Source organism: Bemisia tabaci, chromosome 2 (assembly GCF_918797505.1).
Source record: "Bemisia tabaci chromosome 2, PGI_BMITA_v3".
NCBI classification, from domain to species: domain Eukaryota; kingdom Metazoa; phylum Arthropoda; class Insecta; order Hemiptera; family Aleyrodidae; genus Bemisia; species Bemisia tabaci.
In genome coordinates, this window is record NC_092794.1 from 1,407,246 (window position 1) to 1,430,513 (window position 23,268).

Here is a 23,268-nt window from a genome sequence, read left to right on the forward strand (position 1 = left end):
TCTCCTACCTTTAAAAGCAATCGAGACACAAGGAATACTTATCGTGTATCCCCTTAATTTGGCCGCCGTCTTCCAAGATGGCTGCTAAAAGCTGATTTTCGTGATTTTCTTATTTTATGGCGTCTCTAATTTGTCTATTCTCATTAAATTTAACAGAATTATTCATGAACTTGTCTCAAACGAGGCAAAATCGAGACTTGAGTCTAGTTGGGTCAGTCCATGCTAACTGGTTCCACTTTGAAAAAGTGACCCCTTCAGAATTCGATGACATTTGGCATACTTAGCGTACATGCATACCTTCGCACAAATCCTAAATTTTAAATTAATTCGACCACCCGTTGGGCTTTTAATGGACACTGACAGTTCGCAAAAGTTGGCCTCTTTCGAGGGATGCCATGCCTTTATTGATGTGTAACTTGACACGTCATAACGAAACTTTCGAACAAAATGGATTTTGTTCTTGCCTTGGGCCGCTATTTGGAAATCAGCACCTTAGCCTCGTTTTTCCTAGGTCTCTCTGATTTTCGTGGCTTTCTTCCAGCTGGACGTTGAGAGGACTATATTCAAAATCGGCCATTTTCCACCTCGGCCTGATCTCAGAATCCAAAACGCTGATGATTTTCCAAATCGGACGAATAAAAGGAAAGAAAGGGGAGGGAAAGGGGGTCAGAGTTAAAACTTTAACTGGCATATCTCGTGAACGGTTTGTCGTGGCGAGATGCAACCGCCGGTAATGAGAATAAAAATCCAAAACGTCATGATTCATGGTCGGTTGGGGGTATGGATGATCTTACATGGTTCGTTTTAAAAAATTTTAATTTTTCCGATGACCACCCGCGATTTTTTTGGATACAAGTGTCGAGAAAGACTTTCGATTGGGGAATTGAAAACCGCAAAATCGTAAGTGGGGCCGTTTTTTTAAATTCGACTTTTTCTATTTTTAAGGGTAAAATGGCGGCAAAAGGCAATGTGTGACCACCAAAACCCACCGCCATCTGGTCAAATTAAGTTAAAATTCTATGTATGTTAGTCCTTGACATGTAAATGAGTGTCCTCAAAAGTTTCAAACCCTCCCTCAAAGAATTGCACCCCCTCATGCGGTGTTGCCAAGTTAAAAACCCGATAATGACGCGGCTGAAGGGGCGATGTAGATTTTGAATTGCGATCATCACCAAAAATCATGAAAACACTCACCATTATACACTGTGTGGATAGTTTTAGATTCAATTCGATAAAATCGTACGCAGTTGCCATATTTTCGTTTTTTAAAATTGCAAAATTTGGCCAGAAAATGTCAATTTTTTCATTTGATTAAAACCAGTAAATGCTTATTTTTCAGCGACATTATCAATTGATAGACTATTAATTGAAGAATTTATTACGTACAATGAGACGTTGTCAAAGTCACTGAACTTCAATTAGGGAACGCAGCTGATCTATGAAAATAAGTACACACAAATCGACGAGCGGATTTGGCTCGAAAATAATCCTGATGTTATTGTTCCTGACTGAAAGTGTAACATTTGGACACCCCCCCCCCCCCTTAATATCCAAAGAAAAATGAGGGAAAACAGTTGTTAATTCACGAGTAAGTAGTAAACACGAACCGTTTAGAAATTTACTGATGTTCGCAAATAATTGAAGCCCCGATCTCTTAAAGTCCAGCTATAAAGAGAATAAACTTCAGGGTTCACAAATGATAAAAGCGTGTTTTATCAATTTGTTCCAGATTTCGAAAAATTTAAAGTAACAGCAAAAGTATCGTAGCGTGGGAAATGAAGTTTAGAGGTTCATGACCGAGATAGGTTTGCTTATTCATTCCCGTGTATTAACTGTGCGAGCGATTTTTTGAGGTTCTCAGAATTTGCTTCGGAATCAAAAAGTAAAATTTGAACAATTTTTCACTTAAATTTTACAAAGAGAAGAAAAGATAACTCCTATCTTATTTAGTATGTAAAAAGAGTACACCCATATCAAATCTAGACCGCCCAAGATTCATCTCCCGTACAGAGGGCATTTTTATTGCTGCTCATAAGTTTTGGCAAACCTGCATACAGGACGAAAAGTACCTTTTTAATTGATAAATCTTGAATTTCCTTTAAAAGAAATTAAAGCTCCGTATTTTGATAAAGTCGCTGAAAAATAAGCATTTACTGGTTTTAATCAAATGAAAAAATTGACATTTTCTGGCCAAATTTTGCAATTTTAAAAAACGAAAATATGGCAACTGCGTACGATTTTATCGAATTGAATCTAAAACTATCCACACAGTGTATAATGGTGAGTGTTTTCATGATTTTTGGTGATGATCGCAATTCAAAATCTACATCGCCCCGTCAGCCGCGTCATTATCGGGTTTTTAACTTGGCAACACCGCATGAGGGGGTGCAATTCTTTGAGGGAGGGTTTGAAACTTTTGAGGACACTCATTTACATGTCAAGGACTAACATACATAGAATTTTAACTTAATTTGACCAGATGGCGGTGGGTTTTGGTGGTCACACATTGCCTTTTGCCGCCATTTTACCCTTAAAAATAGAAAAAGTCGAATTTAAAAAAACGGCCCCACTTACGATTTTGCGGTTTTCAATCCCCCAATCTAAAGACCTTTCTCGACACTTGTATCCAAAAAAATCGCGGGTGGTCATCAGAAAAATTAAAATTTTTTAAAACCAACCGTGCTTGTGCTTAGGACTTAGACATACTAGGTCTCTGCACGCCGCGTCAACTTTCAAAAATCATAGCTCCGCTCCAAATTGTTTCCCAAGGATGAACTTCTGCTTGTTTTAAAGCCTAAATGGTCCAATTTAATAGGAAAATAGTTTTGTTATTTTTGGTACGATCCCCTTAACACCACAGCTAAAAATGTGAAAAATTGAAAATTTGAGCTACGGCAACGTGGCAACAATAGATGAAATTTTAAAAATGGACCGATTTCGTATATATCACCTGAAAAATGATGATTTTCTCTAAATGTTGAGTCAAGATCATCTGTCTACGAAAAACAGTTCACGAGAAACGTCTGTTCAAAGTTTTGACTATGACCTCCACCCCCTCCCCCTCCCCCTAATTGTCCGATTTCAAAAATCAGTGTTTTGGACTCGGAAGTGTCGTAATGAACATATAGGGTGTGTTACAAAGGTTCCGCTCCCCCCCTCTCTAACATTTGAACGGCTTGGAGATAGAAAAACGGAACTTTGGGAATGTTTCTGTCTCAAAGAGGACCATTTTTAGGGGGGTCAAAATTGTTGCCCCTCCTTCAGGGGGGCGGGGGGGCCCCCCAACTTTTTTTTTTCAAATGGTAACCCCTATCATGTGTGGAAAGAACATTAAAAACTAAGAATTTTGGCGCCAACCGCAGATCAATATCTTAATTTTTGACCGAGTTATGATAGTTCAAAGGTCAAATTTGACCTATTTTCAATAAATAAAAACTCCGGTCCGAATTACTGTAAAGAAAAAAATGAAACGGGAGAATTCACCATATTGTAAGCACTTTTAAGTAAAACTCAGAGAAATCACTTCAAAGCTAATTTTAAGGGGGGGAGGGGGGCTCGGACCCCCATATACGTCAATTCAAGGGTCATACGATTTTTCCCGCGAAATGCGCCAAAGTCCCCTAACTTTGCCTCAACATTATCTCAGTAAGTTCAAAATTACTTCAAAATTACGTTTTCAAGTCCCGAAATTTCGGGAAAAGTTAAAAAAAAACGAAATTCAAATGGTCAAATTTAAGCACCTTAAATTTACACATCAAGTCACACGTCAAGTTACATATCAATAAAGTCATGGCATCCCTCGAAAGAGGCCAACTTTTGCGAACTGTCAGTGTCTTTTAAAAGCCCAACGGGTGGTCGAATCAATTTAAAATTTAGGATTTTTGCGAAGGTATGCATGTACGCTAAGTATGCCAAATGTCATCAAATTCTGAAGGGGTCACTTTTTCAAAGTGGAACCAGTTAGCATGGACTGACCCAACTGGACTCAAGTCTCGATTTTGCCTCGTTTGAGACAAGTTCATGAATAATTCTGTTAAATTTAATGGGAATAGACAAATTAGAGACGCCATAAAATAAGAAAATCACGAAAATCAGCTTTTAGCGGCCATCTTGGAAGACGGCGGCCAAATTAAGGGGATACACGATAAGTATTCCTTGTGTCTCGATTGCTTTTAAAGGTATGAGAATGAGGATGTTCTGATTTTGATAGACTTCAAAATTGTGATCGGAAATATACTCTTAAAATCAGAATTTTAAGAGTATATTTCCTTTCAAAAATCAGAACACCCTCATCCTTTGAAGGGAACAGGGATAAATGAGGGCTCAAGTTAATGTAATTTAGCTTCGCTGGGATTTTGTGGAGATTGTTCCCAACATTCAGCCTGCACATACTGCTACATGCAAAGCACGCAAGGGTTGCTAGTAAATAATACAATTCAATAATAATAGCAAAATATAAGAGTAATATTACTCTACATAAAGCTGCCTCTAAGCTGCCAATAAAGATATTGATCTGCGGTTTGCGCCAAAATTCTTAGTTTTTAATGTTCTTTCCACACATGATAGGGGCTACCATTTGAAAAAAAAAAGTTGGGGGCCCCCCGCCTCCCTTAAGGAGGGGCAACAATTTTGACCCCCCTAAAAATGGTCCTCTTTGAGACAGAAACATTCCCAAAGTTTCGTTTTTCTATCTCCAAGCCGCCGTTCAAAAGTTAGAGGGGGGGGGGAGCGGGACTTTTGGAATACCCTGTATGACCGTCACGGCTAGTCGAAGGGCTGCGCCCCCTGGACCCCCAGTCACTCGCGTAGCGAGTGACTGGGTGTCCAGGGGGCGAACCATTTCAGAATTTTAAGAGTATATTTCCTATCAAAAATCAGAACACCCTTATCCTTTTCAGGGAACAGGGATAAATGAGGGCTCAAGTTAATGTTATTTAGCTTCGCTGGGATTTCGTGGAGATTGTTCCCAACATTCAGTCTGCATAGACTGCTACGTGCAAAGCACGCAAGGGTTGCTAGTAAATAATACAATTCAATAATAATAGCAAAATATTAAAGGAATATTACTCTATATAAAGCTGCCTCACCGGCTCACTCTGCCCCCCCTAGAGAAAAATTGGCCGAAGCAATTTACTTTAAACTTGGTACATGCTTAAAAATGGGCCTGTTGCAAGGTGCGGGGATTTGCAAATTGATGCCTGATTCTCATGGCAAATTTCACGAAAAGAACGATGGCTCTACTAAAAAACCTTGAAATGACCTCTCAAACTCAAAAAAAGCTGGTTTTGAAACCGACTTATTCAAAACGGTCGTTTTCACGCAGTAACGGGTCCGCCATACTTGTGACGTGAAATAGTTCGACAGACCTGGTTTCTTCATCACTTACAATGTATTTTCCCGTAAGGAAATGGCAGCCGCTTTAAATGCAAATATCGAGTCTATCGATAATTTTCTCAAAATCAGCGAACATTGTAATGCAATGTCTGAAGGTAGTAGCACTGAATATATTGGAGTTTGGATTGTAGCCGAGTGCTAGAAATAATGTAAAATTTCTTTAAAAAATTACATTTTCATTAACAAATTTATACCGAAGCTTTTCGAAGGGAACGCTTCATCGTCAGGATCATGAAATCAATATCACAAAGGCCATAATTTGAATTTCAAACAAGGTAACAGATTTCATTGAATGGTAACAATTGATAACAAGCTATTAGATCAAATCACTCTTAATAATCAAAACTTTGGCAATGTATGCTTAGTACCTGTTTCTCATCAGAGATAGCAGCACATTTTATGCACAGGGGAGAAACAGGTACCAAGCATACATTGACAATGTTTTGATTATTAAGAGTGATTTGATCTAATAGCTTGTTATCAATTGTTACCATTCAATGAAATCTGTTACCTTGTTTGAAATTTAAATTATGGCCTTTGTGATATTGATTTTGTGACCCTGACGATGAAGTGTTCGCTTCAAAAAGCTTCGGTATTTTGTTAATAAAATGTAAGTTTTTTGAAGAAATTTTACATTATTTCTAGCACTCGGCTACAATCCAAATCCCGATAATTTTTTGATCAAAATGGAAATCAGAAATGGATTCCTCGTACGTTTGAATGGTTAACACCTTCATTAGGTAAATAAGAACCGACGGGATAAACCCTATTTTTAAGGAAGACAATCAAATGGGCGATTGTTTACATCTGCTTAGTGATAACAGACATGGATACTAGCTTAATATTTAGCCATTTCCATGAGTTTTTACTTTTTTGTCACTATTTGAAGGTAAGTATATTTTGTAAATCAATTGTGTAGTGCCTTAGGATCATGTTAAAAGCTGTAAAGGTATACTTTGTTACTTATTAATTCAGAACACACTCCGGCAATCCAACGGTCAAACCATGGATGTTCTCTCAATGCGTGTAAATCATTCTTAACTCTTCAACAAATATCTCAATATCATTCAGAACATTCCCACGTTTTATAAACTTATGTTATTTTAAAATCCTGTGTGTTTTAAATGTAACACTATACATCGAGAAAGTCTGGTAACCGAAGAAGGATCCTACGTCTACTTTCTTTGGCTCCAGCTAAAACATACCGGTCTCCTCATCTCATCAGTATTGTTAAAGGTAAGTTTTTTTCATCATCAATGATTGATACTATCATTTTGGTGTCTTCAGTGAAACATTAAAGAGCGAAATATTAGGAAATAACAACTGACTCGCTAAATCCAGGTTTGAGCGTTGGACTGCCGGAGTGTGTTCTGAATTAATAAGTAACAAAGTATACCTTTACAGCTTTTAACATGATCCTAAGGCACTAAACAATGAACCACTAGACAAGGTACGAAGTTCAGCTTTCAGATTCATGTTTCCCAACCAAAATTTCACGTAGAACACGATACGCCCAACGAAAATTACCGAAATTAACTCCTTACGAAGATATTTAATGATTCTTGATGCGTGAATTCAAACCACCCGCTCATGAAAACTCAATGCTCTACGTGATTCACATCGCGCGCTGAACATGATCATGACAGTCTTTGCGATGTAAAAATCTGGCAACCTCAATTTTGACGCTTGGGCTCAGCTATAGCAAATTGCTTATAGTTTGAACAACACATGGTGGGAAATGAACATTGCTCAATTGAGAAGCTTGCTGAAACCATTGTATTGCGCGATTTGACTCACGTAGAGCTTTGAGTTTCTTATGAGCAGGCAGTTCAAATTCCTCGTAACCAATGTGAAATAAAAACGTTAATATCTTTGTTAGGATATAATTCCAGTAATTTTCGTTGCGCGAATCATGTTCTACGTGAAATTCTGATCAAGAAACATATATCAGAATGCTTAACTTCGTACCTTGTCTAGTGGTCCATTGATTTACAAAATAAACTTACCTTCCAATAGTCACAAAAAAGTAAAAATTCATGAAAATGGCTAAATATTGAGCTAATGTCCATGTCTGTTATCACTAAGCAGATGTAAACAATCGCCCATTGACTACAGTCTTCCTTAAAAATAGGGTTTATCCCGTCGGCTCTTATTTATCTAAGGAAGGTTCTAACCATTCAAACGTACGAGAAATCCATTTCTGATTTCCATTTTGATCAAAAAATTATCGATTGACTCGATATTTGCATTTGAAAAGCGGCTGCCATTTCCTTACGGGAAAATACATTGTAAGTGATGAAGAAACCAGGTCTGTCGAACCATTTCACGTCACAAGTATGGCGGACCCGAAACGACCGTTTTGAAAATCCAAATTCTGAGGCGTTTTTAAGTTGATTTTTTGGGGGTTTCCGGTGATCCAAAAACTCCGGGAAAACTCCTGTGACGTGCCTTAGTTCTTTCGATTAAAGCAATAAAAAAAATTGGTGCAACAGGCACATTGTCGTGAGGAGTTGATCAAAATTATTCCGATTACAATCCGCTGCCTATGACGCCCGCAAGAGCGAAAAGTTGTTTCTCCCTAAAGTATTGCAGTGGAGATACGCGGTTGTTTACGCGCACCGCGCCGAACAGGTTCAATCCTGTCGCGTGACGTCACAGCCTTATAGACGAAATTTCAGGTTTTAGGAGGTATTTTTCGACGGATTTTTGTGGAAATTGGTATCCGAGGGTATTTTTCAATGGGGAACTCGAATGTTTGGTCCGATTTTCAAAATTTCAAAATCCAAGACGACGGCCGTGGTTTAAAATGCCAAGTCTGCTCCTGTTTGATCGATTTTCGTGAAATTCGGTACTAAGAGATATTTTTCAACGGGAAACTCGAATGTTGGGCCCGATTTTCAGAATTTCAAAATCCAAGATGGCGGCCGTGGCCTAAAATGCTAAGTCGGCTCCTGTTCGATCGATTTTCGTGAAATTCAGTGTTCGGCGGGTACTTTTCGACGGGAAGCCCGAATGTTTGGTTAAATTTTCAAAATTTCAAAATCCAAGATAGCGGCCGTGGCCTAAAAAGCTATCTCGGCTCATGATCCATTGATTTTAGTGAAATTCGGCATTAGAGGTTACATTTCGACGGGAGACTCGAATCTTTGGTCAGATTTTCAAAATTCATAAATCCAAGATGGCGGCCGTGGTCTAAAATGCTGTCTCGCCTCCTGATATCCATCGATTTTTGTGGAATTCGGCATTAAGGGGTGTAGTTCGACGGGATTTTAGAATTTTAGGTTCGACTTTCAACATTTCAAAATCCAAGATGGCGGCCTCGCACCAAAATGCGGTCGCGGCTCCTGGGATATCAATTTCTGTAAAACTTGGTGAAAAAGCAGATTAAGTCAATGATGTCTTCGCATCAATGTTAAAAACTATGCGGGGCGGTGGCGGCTCGCGGAGCGAGTCGCAAGTTCATCGCGAAGCGAAGAACTGGGGTCCAGGGGCACTCCCCGGCGAGACGTGTCAGCTCGCATTGCGAGCTAATCACGACTAGTTAATTATACAGGGTTATCCAAAAGTCACTGACCACCCCTGTAACTTTTTTCCAAATTGAGATAGAAGTTTGAAACATTGGCAATGTTCCTCGGTCTAAAGTAGCAACTTTTCGGTCTCCCCAAAATTTTGGGGGGCGGGGGCTAACTTTTTCTTTTCAAATGGCAACCCCCCCTTTGTGATACCTCATTCGAAAGATTATAAAATAAATTTTTGGCGCAAACCGCTGGTCAAAATGTTGATTTTTGACAAAATGGCGGCCGGTCAAAGTTCAAAACGGCGGAAATTTGGCATCTCCGTTTTTTATCGGCGGATTGGTCTGAAACTCAGAATCCTAGAGTTTTTTGGGACGAGAAAAACGATTCTGGCATCGGTTTTCCAGAAAAGTCAGTCCTTTCCAAAATGGCGGCGGTCAAAATGGCAGCCTAGAGCGAGAAGTGGATATTTAGGCTGCTTATCGTTGGATTTGCATGGAACTTGGTATCCGGGGGTATTTCGGCACGAGGAGAACGAATATTTCATTGAATATCTGAAATTCCGACGAATTTCAAAATGGCGACGGAAAAGTGGCGAGAAATCAGTTTTACAGCTGTTAACCGATGGATGTGCATGAAATTCGATAGCCTGGTGGTTTTTGGCTGGATAAAAAGAAATCTTTCATTAATTCTTGAAATACTAACAATCGATATCGCATTTCATGCAAATCCATTCGTTAACAGCCGTAAAACTGATTTCTCGCCACTTTTCCGCCGCCATCTTGAAATTCGTCGGAATTTCAGATATTCAATGAAAGATTCGTTCTCCTCGTGCCGAAATACCTCCGGATACCAAGTTTCATGCAAATCCAACGATAAGCAGCCTAAATATCCACTTCTCGCTCTAGGCCGCCATTTTGACCGTCGCCTTCTTGAATAGGACTTTTCTGGAAAACCGATGCCAGAATCGTTTTTCTCGTCCCAAAAAACCCGAGGATTCTAAATTTCAGACCAATCCGCTGTTAAAAAACGGAGATGCCAAATTTCCGCCTTTTTGAACTTTGACCGGCCGCCATTTTGTCAAAAATCAACATTTTGACCTGCGGTTTGCGCCAAAAATTTTCTTTTTTTATTATCTTTCGAATGAGGTATCACAAAGGGGGGGGGGTTGCTATTTGAAAAAAAAGTTAGCCCCCGCCTACCTTAGGGGGGGCCGCCCCCCAAAATTTTGGGGGGACCAAAAAGTTGCTACTTTAGACCGAGGAACATTGCCAAAGTTTCAAACTTCTATCTCAATTTGGAAAAAAGTTACAGGGGTGGTCAGTGACTTTTGGATAACCCTGTATAAAGCTACTGCACCGAGATTTCAACAACACTTAACAAAAAAACTGTCGGAGCGATTTATTTCAAACTTGGCAAGAATGTAGCTAAGAACCACCTCTACACGCCTGAAAAATCAAATTTAGGATAGAATGCCGCTGAAGCACAAAAAGAAGAAAAGTTGTTTCTTCCTATACGAATGCATTGAGGATACGCGGTTGTTTACGCGAACCGCGCTGAACAAGTTCAATCCTGTCGCGTGACGTCACAGCATTATAGATGAAATTTCAGGTTTTAGGGGGTATTTATTAACGGATTTATGTGGAACTTGGTTACTCGAGGTACTTTTTGACGGGAAACTCGAATTTTTGGTCAGATTTTCATAATTTCAAAATCCAAGATGGCGGCCGTAGCCTAAAAAGCTATCTCGGTCCATGATCCATCGATTTTAGTGAAACTCGGGATTTGGAGGTATTTTTCAACGGGCAACTCGAATTTTTCGTCAGATTTTCAAAATTCCAAAATCTAAGATGGCGGCCGTAGCCAAAGATAACATCTTCGCCACTATTCACCACTTCGTTAAAAAAAAAAAAAAAATTCTTCTTTTTAAAAGTTAATAGCTATGATGAGGGGCGGCTCGCGGAACGAGTCGCAAGTTCATCGCGAAGCGAGGAACCAAGGGTCCAGGGGCACTCCCCGGCTAGGCGTGACACCTCGCACAGCGGGCTGAACACGGCTAGTAGCTAAGAAAGGATGGCACAACAATACATGAACCTCGTATTATAAACTATGTATCTTTGCAAAGCATGTGTATCACGGCTTGTCTATCCATAATCTAGCTAGTTTGATACTCATTCGGAAAGTTCTAAGTTAGTTTTTGTTTTATCTCTAGATTAGTAGTTTTTTTATCATGAATATCTCTCATTTTTCTTTCCCTCTCTCCCTTTCATTTTTCAGAACCATATTTGATGGAATTCATTATTTGGACTCGGAACAAGCGTATGCCAAATCTGGCTGCGATTTATTTTCACGTCTACTAGTCACACAAAGGATGAAGGTGCGAGAACATTGCGAGCGCTTGATGTTCCTTGATCCTTTGGGGCATGGCCGAAAAGCAGAAGAATTATTATGGCGCAAAGGATACTATGAGCCTTTTGCCTTCTCTAAGCGTATAAGAGCGGTAAGTTTCTTCCTTTTACATGTAAAGAGGCCTTTTTCAGTATTGAAGTTTTGCATTTGCAACATATTTGTCACTACCCCAAAGTAAAAAGGTAACCAACTCACCGGTACGGTAAAAATCCTAAACTCGGATATTCACGTGAAAAGATATCTGTTGAAGCGACAGGTGCCAAGTTTTGAAGAAAATATTCTTAACGTTTACAAAACTTTGAATTTTAACAGTATTTGAACTAAGAATAACTGAGTGTTTTCCAATAAGGGTCTAATTTAGTGTCCCGAGCTGTTTTTCTTCCTGTAATATGACAACAGTGGTCAAGTGATTTGACCATTTGACTGAAGTTCCTATCACATTTTTCTTACCATTGTCAACTAATTGTCCACTCTTTCCCACATTATTCAGACTACAATATTTTAGCAGAATTTTGAATATGCGAATTTCCCTAATCCATCCCAAAGCGTGTCCCCTTTACCAGGCTCTAGACCTAAAACAGAGTCCGGAGCAAAATGAGAATGGTTACCTGGAAGTACACCTCTAAGTGCACCATTTTAGAAGTGTAGATGTCGCAGGCTAAAGGTCAAATCCGGCATTTAGGCAAATGCCTAGGCAAATAGAAAAGAAATGGTAAAAGTCATTGAAATTCGTCGATTGCCTAGGCGTTTGCTCAAATGCCTGAAGATTTGACCAAATGCCGAAGGCTGATTAGGCAAATAGTAAACTGTGTTTTTAATGAGGTCAAGGTAGCTGCAAAGTAGCTGAAACTGCAACGTCGAGCTCAGAGCCTGCTCAGAAAATATGTCATCTTGAAGCACCAAGCTCCAGCCCGGCTCACAAAGTAGCTAAAACTGCAACGTCGAGCTCTGAGCCTACTCAGAACGTGTGTGGTGATCAACCTCAATGCTCCTCTTGTCAAAAGCCTGGTATCTTAAAAAAATGCAGCTCTTGCGATAATTCATGTCATCAAGAGTGTGGTAATGAAGACGGCGACCAACCATTTGTTTGTAAGTATTGTCCTGGCGAGGCAGAAATTCGCACAACAAGAGCGGAAGCCCATCTACGACAAAAAGTTGCAGCTCAAAAAATGACAGAAAGAAGTTCGAAATTATTCACACCTTTAAAAGTGGAAGATACAATTATTTTGAACATTTCAAAATTTGATCGTGGTCCGTTGGACCCAAAAAACATCGAAGGAATTGTTCTTGACGTCCGCAATAATGTTTACCAAATTGGAACACCCGCAGGTGTCATCAAAAATTGGTGTTCGCGGGAAGAATTAAAACAAGTAGAGGCAATAAAATTTTAAATATCTCAGGTTTCGAGGGATAAGCTAGTGTCGGTCCGCGAAGCAGATTCTGGCGTTTCGTTATTTGAAGGGCAAGGCTTTGTCAAGTGTAATTGCCAAGCCAGTAAAAATCAATGTGCGACCAAACGATGTTCTTACTTCAAAAATCAGAGAAAATGTTCCAGCAAGTGCCACCAACCCATCGCGTGCTCGAACAAGTAACGCTACTGCCTCATTCTTTTTAAGGTACAGACTTTCTTTTTTTTATTTTTTTCTTTGGCCGTGGTTTTTTGGATTATTGCAAATTGACTTTTTCTCAGATTTTGACTATTTGCCTGAAAAGGAACATCATTTGCCTTTTTGCCTAACGTGCCCTCGGCATTTATGCAAATGCCTAGGCTTTTATGTAATTGCCTCGTCATTTAGTCAAATGCCTAGGCAAATAGCCAATCTACGTTTTCGATTAAACTTGACCATTTGCCTAAATGCCGGATTTGACCTGTAGCCTGCGACATATCAATACCTTTTATTCTGTTTTTACTGGAACAATATTCGACATTTCGTTCAGAAGTAATTCCAAGCACGGCAAACGCCGTTTTTCCTGGAAAAAGCCACTTTGGATAGCCGCCACCGGTGTGAAAAAATTTAAAAAAATCTATAACTGTAATTTTTGTTATTTGTATTGTTGCAGGGATCAGTGTGGAACCCAGTGGAAAGAGCATTTCTTCAGGCGCATCTCTTGTCAGGTGTTGGCCACTATCAAAATATCATCCTGCGTTTACAGGTTGAATTTAATATTGATCTTAGAGGCGTACTCGACTTTCCTCTGTTGGTATGTGATGAAGGATTGCCCAAAAGATCAACTTTAATTGGCAAGAAAAGTCTCAGTGAGTGCTCATTCATCCCTCCTATATTGCATGTATGTACTATCGACGAATTTAGTTTTGCGCAGAGTCTCTGGTGACTATTTAGCGACGGCGCGGCGCGTTGCCTGATAACGCTCTCATGAAGACGCACTCGTTCCTCTGTGAGTGCGTAGTCACTAACACAGACGCACATGATACACACACAGACATTTTCGCTCATTCAATGTCAGAATTCACGTTTTTGGCTCTTCGGAAGGTAAACAAAGCTTTGCCTTTTTTCAACCTTGGCCTGATCTTTGAAATATTTTCAGAGTTGATAGAGGATTACTTCTCGAGTCCAAAACACTGTCGATTTTTGAAGTCGGACAATCACGGGGGGAGGGGAGTCAAAGTAAAAAATTAAAACTTGCATATTTCGCTAATGGTTTGTCGTAGACAGGTGATCTTGGTCTCAAAATTTAGAAAATACCACCAGCTTTCAGGCAATGTTTAAAAAATTGGTCCATTTTGAAAATTTCATCCATTGCTGCCACGTTGCCGTAATTCAAATTTTCAAATTTTTACACTTTCAGCTGTAATGTTAAGGGATTCGCAGTTAAAAGTAACAAAAATATTTTCTGGTGAAAGGAGATCGTTTAAGCTTCAAAACAAGCACAAGTTCATCCTTGGAAAACAAGTTGGAGGAGAGATATGATTATTCAAAATGGGTGCGGTACACACGAACCCTGGTTTGTTCCGAGTCCCAAGATCACCCATGCCCCCAAACCGACCACGAATTGCAATACCCCATTAGCTCATTCCCTAAGAAAATTATTGAAAAAGAAGAAAATATCGAGACATATGAATGTTACAGGACTAGCCTCAGCTGACGCTCGCTGTATCAACTTTAAAAAATCATGACTCTGTTTCAAATCGTTTCTCTAGGATGGACTTTAATTTTTTAAAAAGCTCAAATGGTACGCATTTATTAGCAGCTCCTCTTGTTTCCTCTTATTTATACCCAGAGAACTGTTGAAGGTGTTAAACACGAATTTAATCATTTATCCTGATCTTGTCATTTTTTACGAATGCTTTTGTCTAGGAGTGACCTAAAAATGTATCGCCCCGACTAAAAATGTAAGAAATTGAAAATTTGAGCTACGCCAACGTGGCAGCAATGGGTGAAATTTTCAAAATGGACCAATTTTGTCATCATTATGTTAAAGTTGGTGATTTTCTCTAAATTTTGACACCAATATCATCTCTCTACGACAAGCCTTTCACGAGTTATGCTAGTTTGAAGTTTTAACTTTGACCCCCCCCCCCCCTTCCCCTCTATCCCTAATTCTTTGATTTCAAAAATTGTTAGTGTTTTGGACTTGAGAGGTGATCCTCTATCGACCCTGAAAGTATTTCGTAGAACAGGGGGAGATTGGAAACGACCACTTTTGAATAAGACCGTCTTATCACCCATTCTCCTTCATTTTACTGAAAGACTCCTGCATGCAATGTTCCTGCAATTCTGCGGGAAGTTAATGTCGTAATATCAAGACAGATTTTTAATTTCATTAAAAATTTATTTAAATTTGCATTAAAAATATACTTGGAAAAATTGATGATAGTTAGAAATACCTAGTGATTGTCAGTAAAAGGGAGTAACAGTTAGCAAATTGGAGTAGAAATATAGTGTCATTTAGTGCAGTAGGTCAACTTTTCACCCACCTTTCCTCACAAAATGGCGCTGTTGGGTGAATGTTTCCGGTTAACCCATAGTTTTTCTCACTCGTCAGAAATGCGCAAAGGGAAACTTGGAATCGATGTCTGTCGGTGGCGAGATTTCAAAATGTTCAGTCTTGCTTAATTTTCCCTCGGATGGAAAAAAAGTATCTTGGATCCAAAATCCAGACTCAAGATTCGACAAGAAAAATACTTTTGATTCAATCGAATTTCCTTTTTGTTTATGCAAAAATCCGATTGATTTGAGAGTATTTTTTAAGAGTCGGAACTCCGAATCCAAGAGACTTTTTTTTCCAGTGCAGGTAAAAGAGTTAACAGCATCGTTTGCGCTTTTCGTAGATACTTCCTTAAATACAAAAATTACGTCGAATTGTATTTTAATTGAAAATTGTCGGAAAGGCTGTAAAGTCGGTAACTAAGTGACGAATCCTTTTCCTCAATCCAAATAAAGGATCATGAGAGATTCCAGAAAAGTAGGGAAAAGCTTAGTTTTTTGTTCGGGAACGAAAAGTCTAAAAACAATCGCATTTTTCAGAACTTTCTTGGGACTGTTTCTTTTCTCCCTCTATTTCTTTTGGTGTCCTTGAGAAAATGTGAGGAATTTCTTTTCTAGTGAAATCCTGTGTACTCAAAGCTGTCTGTCGTGCATAACATAGGAGTGCAAATGAGTTTCTTCCTTTTTCTTCTTCTGAACAAACGCTAGGGATTTAATGGTTAATCCCAATGCAATTGATAGCGCTGAGTTCAATTGTGACCATAGTTTCTCTCTAACATTTTTAAGAAAACCTTGATTTTCCTTAAAAACGGGCTGTTTCGAGGAAGTAGGCCCTAAGGCCGATCTGCCACTGACAGATACGCTCCCACAGCCCGTCGAATATGCGCCCCTGTGACGAATAGCAAAATAACAGGAGAAAACAAGCAGTGAACTCTGTAAGGATTGAGCGGGTCAAAAAAATCCCAGAAAAAATGAGTGTAGCCAAAAAGTGATAAGTTTCCGAGGGACCAAAGAATATGGGATGACGGCTCAAAAATGGTGAAGAAACATGTGCTAGACCTAAAAGGTTGGAGGTGATTGTACCGAGAGATCAAAGAATGAAAGGATCGAAAAGAAAGAGAGAATGGAATAATATATGCGGTCAGGCATTTGAGGCGCCTCATGAGGTTATGCTGTACAGCATCGACTCGTAGCTTCAGCATCAATGCCGTATGCCCAGGTAGCGGCCGTTCGGGCATACGGCTCCGAGCCTGATGCGCTCAACCTGCCGGCCGCCGGCTTCGGGCATTGAAGCCCGATGCTGGAGAGCCGACCGAGCCAGCCTCAAGCGCTGATGCTGAGGTTTGATGCTGGCTCAGGGACCAACATGGGCCTCAGCCTCTGAGGCCGGACCGCCGGCTTGCGGCCCGATACGGCCTCAATTTTCGGACCCGCCACCCAGCTTAATTACCGACGGGGCTGTCCCAGAAGACCGCGACCCTCGGACTCGGCGATGAATTCGCGGAACACCCCTTTGTTTACGTTTCCCATTGGCGCGGTGGCCCACGCCGGGGCCCTGGCGTCCGACGCGTCTGCTAATTGAAGCCGCTAATTTTGATGCTGGACTCAGCATCAAAACTGATGCAGCATCAGAAAAGGAGCCGGGAGTCGGCTTCACCCGCCTCAACGGCATATGCGCTCCCCCGGCGCACTGATCGAAGCGGCATGAAAGTCCGCGCCGGGCCTCCGCCTCGCGCGCCGATGCGGCTCCGTTTATGATGCTCCCTCAAACCTCAGCTCTAAATCCCTGTATGCGGTATTCAAGTGAGAGACTATTTTTTATTGATCAGAAGGATTCTGTCCTAGGTGATTTTATTTTTACCAGGCTCAAAGTGAGCCGGCTACTACCATGGGTAGGAGACCTGAAGGGCCACCAGGCACGAAATGCGCCGGCTTCTGCTTTGCGCAGGAAAGTCAGAAGGACTTGAAATTTTGAATACTACTCTGTGCTATTGCACTTACTTTTACTCCGGATTCATAAATGAATCGGCTTCTCCGGTTGGAGGATTTGATACAAACGTGAATTTAGTTAGAGATGTCTTGAAATTTTTCCTGGGTGAATTTAGATAGGACTGCCAAAAGTGGAATATTAAAGTTGATTTCGTGATGACCCTGAGAGATTAGCCGCTCCAATCGCTATGGATGAGTTGATTCAACTTGCTCGCCAAATTCGCTCCTTGACCTTGCTCGAGGAACTCGATTCTTGACTAGGGTTCGAGTTTCCTTTCTGGCTGCTGCTTGAACTTGGTTGAGTCTTCGTTTCTTAGATCTTGATTAGCTTGCTTCGCTGCTTGGCTGGATCTGGAGACTGGGTGTTGATCGGACGGCGCATCACTTAGAAGTGAGTTCAGGGAGCGCACCGTCCCCGTATTTATACCGGTTGCGTGAGAGCGCTTTGCCGCGAGCTTGGCTGTGATTGGTCGACGCGCGCGCTGTGTGAGAAATTGGCGGGAGCACCGCTAAGCGAGTTTGAACTTGGCGGGCGCTGTGGAGACTAAGTTTTGAACGTTTTGAATTGCGCGCCCCCGCGCGGCTCGTGATTGGTGCGCTGCCTCGCGTTCATTCTGAGGCCGGGGCCAATGGAATTCAGCGGAACTTATTGCTCCCGGAATCATCACTGTGATTGGATTTCTAATGATTATTAATTTTGTTCGTCACTGTGATTGGATTTCTAATGATTATTATTTTGTAGGTGAAACCGAACAAACTCCAACACAATGTGTTGAGAAGGCGCGTCATTAACTCAGACATATCAACCCCTTTAGTTTTCATTTACAGAGATTTCAAAATAGGCAAGTAGCACAACAAGAGAAATCATACGATCCAACTCTTCGACGACGCACTTTGACGAGACGGTGTATTGTGAATGTAGAAAGCCATTCGAACAAGTTTAAGTTTTTTGATCTGCCCCCAGCAATATCTTATCAGATTCTTAGAGAAAAGTGCTATGGAATAATTTAAGCGAAGAAAGGAAAAATTCTGTCAAACTCCTGAAAGATACAGTCGATTTAAAGGTATTTTTGGGGCTAAAATATCCAAATCACCGGTACCTATTATAAATCCGGATATATTATTGAAAAGAAATTGACTCGATATAAATGTAATTGCATTAAATATGTCTTGATTTTGTTATTTTAAACGTATTTCCATGCAAAGAAGTTCAATCATGTCCATGCTATATTCATTCATGAATTGAAAGTAAGCAATCTACATCCTGAAAATCTACCGATTTGCCGTAAAAAATTGCAGAAACTTGATGTACCAGGTCGATGCACTCACTCGTTGAATTTACCAACCAATTTCGTGGGTGCAAATATATAAAAATCAATACGCTATAGTCATTTTGGGTGCATTTATTTTTCATGAAACAATAATAATTTCAATCCCGAAAAACCATCAATTTTCCGTATAAAATCGAAAAAATCGAGATGTGTCGACTCCCTGACGTGAAAATTAGATTCTACGTGTAACAATACTTACACATGGATATGCTGAACAGAAACCATGTGTGGACACAGTTAGGATACATAGCCCCAGAATACTTTTAAAGTGCCTTTACTTTCCAGAATCTTGACGGAATTTTTTTTTGGCTTAAACGACTCAAGAGACACTGTAGTTAAAAAATATAAAGAATGTTCGATTTTGACACCAAAAAAATGTTCGTTCAGGCACACCATGTATTGTATGGTGTATTGCGCTGGTATTCAATCCTTGCCTTTAGATCGAAATTCTTACTAGGAAGCCCCTTGCAAGAGGCGAATTTTTTGTAATTTCTCCCAATTTTTCTCCGTTATACAGGGTGTCCCAAAAGTCCCTTCCACCCCCTCTAAAATTTTACCTAATTAATATTTTGAAACGAAACTTTGGGGATGTTCATCGATCAATGTAAGCTACTTTTGAGGCCCCCCAAAATTTTCGGGGCCCCCCGTGGGGAGGGGCTGCGGACCCCAACTTTTTTTTTTCAAATGGCAACCCCTATCTTGTGATACCTCATTCGAAAGAGCATAAGAAACTAAGAATTTTGGCGCAAACCGCAGATCAATATCTTAATTTTTGACCGAGTCATGATAGGTCAAAGGTCAAATTTGACCTATTTTCAAAAAATCATAACTCCGGTTCAAATTATCGTAATGAAAAAAATAAAACGGGAAAATTTACCACATTGTAAGCACTTTTAAGGAAAAATCACAGAAATTACTTCAAACTAATTTTAAGGGGGGTTTCGGACCCCCAAATACGCCAATTCAAAGGTCATTCAATTTTCCCGCGAAATAAGCCAATTTTCCCCAGATTTGCCTCCACATTAGTTCAGTAAGGTCAAAATCAGTTCAACAATACGTTGGCAAGTCCCCAAATTTCGGGAAAAGTTAATAAAAAAAAAATTTAAACGGTCAAATTTAATCACCTTTAATTTCGTTTTTTTTTAACTTTTTCCGAAATTTGGGGACTTGCCAACGTATTGTTGAACTGATTTTGACCTTACTGAACTAATGTGGAGGCAAATCTGGGGAAAATTGGCTTATTTCGCGGGAAAATTGAATGACCTTTGAATTGGCGTATTTGGGGGTCCGAAACCCCCCTTAAAATTAGTTTGAAGTAATTTCTGTGATTTTTCCTTAAAAGTGCTTACAATGTGGTAAATTTTCCCGTTTTATTTTTTTCATTACGATAATTTGAACCGGAGTTATGATTTTTTGAAAATAGGTCAAATTTGACCTTTGACCTATCATGACTCGGTCAAAAATTAAGATATTGATCTGCGGTTTGCGCCAAAATTCTTAGTTTCTTATGCTCTTTCGAATGAGGTATCACAAGATAGGGGTTGCCATTTGAAAAAAAAAAGTTGGGGTCCGCAGCCCCTCCCCACGGGGGGCCCCGAAAATTTTGGGGGGCCTCAAAAGTAGCTTACATTGATCGATGAACATCCCCAAAGTTTCGTTTCAAAATATTAATTAGGTAAAATTTTAGAGGGGGTGGAAGGGACTTTTGGGACACCCTGTATAGTTGAATTGCTTGCCAAATTCTGAGGTCAATTATATTTAATTGTAATTTATACATTTCTTTTTTCCCCTTCATTTTATTTTTTGTTTGGAGAAGTTTCGTTGATTTCTTCGGATTTCGAATACTGTAACTTCTCTTCTATTCGGCCGATTTTTATGAATGAGACCTCTTTCAATTCGTCTTTGAACGGAGAGTAAGGAAAAAATTGCTAAGTACTCGCGAAACAATTTTTTCGAAAATTTGATGGATCCCAGAGTGACGGTGAAATGGGTAATCGAGTGAAAGTAATTAGGTCTGACTGTGACTAGGACCGCGAGGGTCGCCTTTTGTTCTTCAGCTGGGAAGCGACGTGGCGAACCGAGCCAGGACTGGGACACTACCTGGGTTTTGTGCCTGCCTGTGCACTGTTTTGGCCTGATAGGGGAGTGAATTTCTGTATGGGCTACGGTTATCACATGGTCTAATGAGTCTCGAGGCTCATCACAGATTGCACTTACCACTATCCCGCTGGCCCCGGCTATCAGAGCAAGGGGTACCAAATTTTGAAAATCATAACAGGGTTGTGGAGATCTGTCAAAGCAACGTTTTAACCAAAACGAAGAAGTGAAATTCTCATTCAACGAGTGCCGACCTGATCAGCCATCGTCGAATCAGTTCGCTTGCTTCCGCTTATATATGCATATTTTAAATCAGCGCGTCCCATTCTAAGGTTTTTTTTTAAAAAAAAACCAAGTAAGGCAGACTCTTGGTATTCATTACACTTAAACTAGAGGGCCCCAGAATGAGAAACAACTTTAAATCATAATTATTGACGGATAAATAAACTTTTCACACGCTTTGGAAAATCTCAGAAGTTCGCGGTAGTCACTTTGCGGTAGGGAACTAAGGGACTCGGTTATTGTATCGAGTGGGGGGTCGGAACGATCGCAAAGGCGGTATACTACGTATACGCGCCAAAAAATTGTGACCAAAGCTTAAATCATGTCAAAGAGCTTGATGCAAAAACGGCTTTTTTCGCCCCCCTCTGGAAGTTCTTCAGACTTTGTCTATTGATTACTCATACTTGAGCGCTTTTTTTCCCAAATTTTCAGACCCCCAAAAAATTTTGGGGGGGAGCTAGGGGGAGTGGAAGTCAAAACCTGTGAACCTCGATATCTCTTGAACGAAGAAAGATATCGAGGTCCGGTTTAGACGAAAAATAGTCTAAAATTGCATACTTTAAGATTTTAAAGGTCGAAATCCCGATATCACATTTTTAAGTCAACATATGTGCTTTTTTCCAGTTTTTAGGTCTAGAAAATTTCTTTTAAACGAAAAATTTACAAAGATCTCAATTTTTTATTTGAACCAAAACCAGTTTTTTAAATTGTTCGTCTTTTTCCGCATCCAACGAGTGGTCCATTAAGCTGGGGAACCAAACGGTTCCGGAGTTATGATCGATTGAAGTTTCCGCTCAACGCGCGCCGACCGATTTTCGCGCGCAAAAAAGTCGGATTTGACTGTTATTAGATCAGATTGAATGTTCAAACTGAGCAAAATGCTTTATTAGGGACTCTTGAGTGTCGCTGAGTTCAGAAATTACCGATACTTCCAAAAAATTCACGTTTTTAAAATTGCAGCTTCGGACAGGACCACTGAGCGGCCGGTCGGCGCTCAGTGGGCCTCTAAAATAGCGCTGCGGAGCTATTGCTAAAATTGAGAGACTGCTTCGCTGACGTGAGGCTGTTCGCCCACAGGTAGTTTTTATGAAGAACCCAATTTTTCAGGAACCTCGGCTGTTCTACTGTCACTCTTGTTTTGGTTGTTTTCAGGAACCTTGGTTGTTCCATTGTCACTTGTGCTTTCGCTGTTTTAAGGAACCTCGGCTGTTCCATTGTCACTTGTGCTTTGGCTGTTCTCAGGAATCTCGGCATAGTCCGTGGGCAGCGTTTCCAGTGCCTGGCTAAGGACGGTCACTGCCTGAGCACCGTTGTCAATTTAGTTACAGGGTAAACGATGCCCAAGCCGCCCGTTTATGCCCTTGACCCAGACATTGCCCACAACATATAAATTCTAAAGTTTCTCGTTCTCTCCAAAGGCCTAGAACGTAACAGCTGTAATTTGGATCCTGAACCACAGTGGGTTTTAAACACTTTTAATGCGGTCAACATACCACTCGCGATTTTTTTTTGAGGAAATGTCAACTAGAGGGCTTACTGATTGAGGAACAATAAACCGCGAAATCTGTAGCTTGGCCGTTTCTGAGTAAATGCGATTTTTCCCTTTAAAAGTCAAGTTAGGCTGTTTTTCTGGCCTGTAAATGCATATCCTACACATTCAAGTGTTAGTAGATAGCTATTTGTGTATATTGCCCAAAATTCATATCCTTAAATCCACGATTATCGGGTTTTTTAGGGGTCTTCTTGCGTTTGTTAGGACATTCTGGGCTAAATTGCTAAATGAATTGAAATGAACTGTGGGTAGAGCCTGAAAAATTTACTTAACACATCTTTATGTAAAAAGGCCCCTACTCCTCTCCCCCCCTCCTTAATACCCTCCTTCCAATCCACGATCACCGTATGGATTATAGTCTTTCCGGGCGGTTTCTCGGTAGAGCTAAAAGTACTTACTATGGCAGATTACTTCCAAAAATACTTTTAAATACTTTGTTTATACTTGTGAAGAATCCAAATTTTTAAAATTATCAGAGTTACAGCATAGTGTTTTAGACGCATCGATAGTCAAAGTTAAAGTTACGGCTACAAAGTTGTGAACGAAGTTATAGGTAAAGCAGTGGACTAAACGATAGAAAAAACTATAGGCAAAGTTGTAAAGAAAGCATTGGACTAAGCGATAGACAAAGTTATAGATGAGGCGATAGACTTTATAGACGAAGTGATGGACTGAGTGACAAACGAAGTTGTTGACAAAGTTACAGGCAAAGGGATAGGAGAAAGTACAAATAACGCAGTAGACAAAGTTAT

General features: G+C 40.2%; 1 protein-coding gene across 1 annotated transcript in view; it reads left to right on the forward strand.

Annotated features, from left to right (window-relative positions):
• Smg5 (Smg5 nonsense mediated mRNA decay factor) overlaps positions 1 to 23,268 on the forward strand; it is a 68,293-nt gene that overhangs the window by 3,386 nt on the left and 41,639 nt on the right. The window contains 2 exon segments of the mRNA XM_072296511.1: positions 11,187 to 11,409; positions 13,380 to 13,575. Of these exon segments, the coding sequence (XP_072152612.1) occupies positions 11,187 to 11,409; positions 13,380 to 13,575 (419 nt within the window).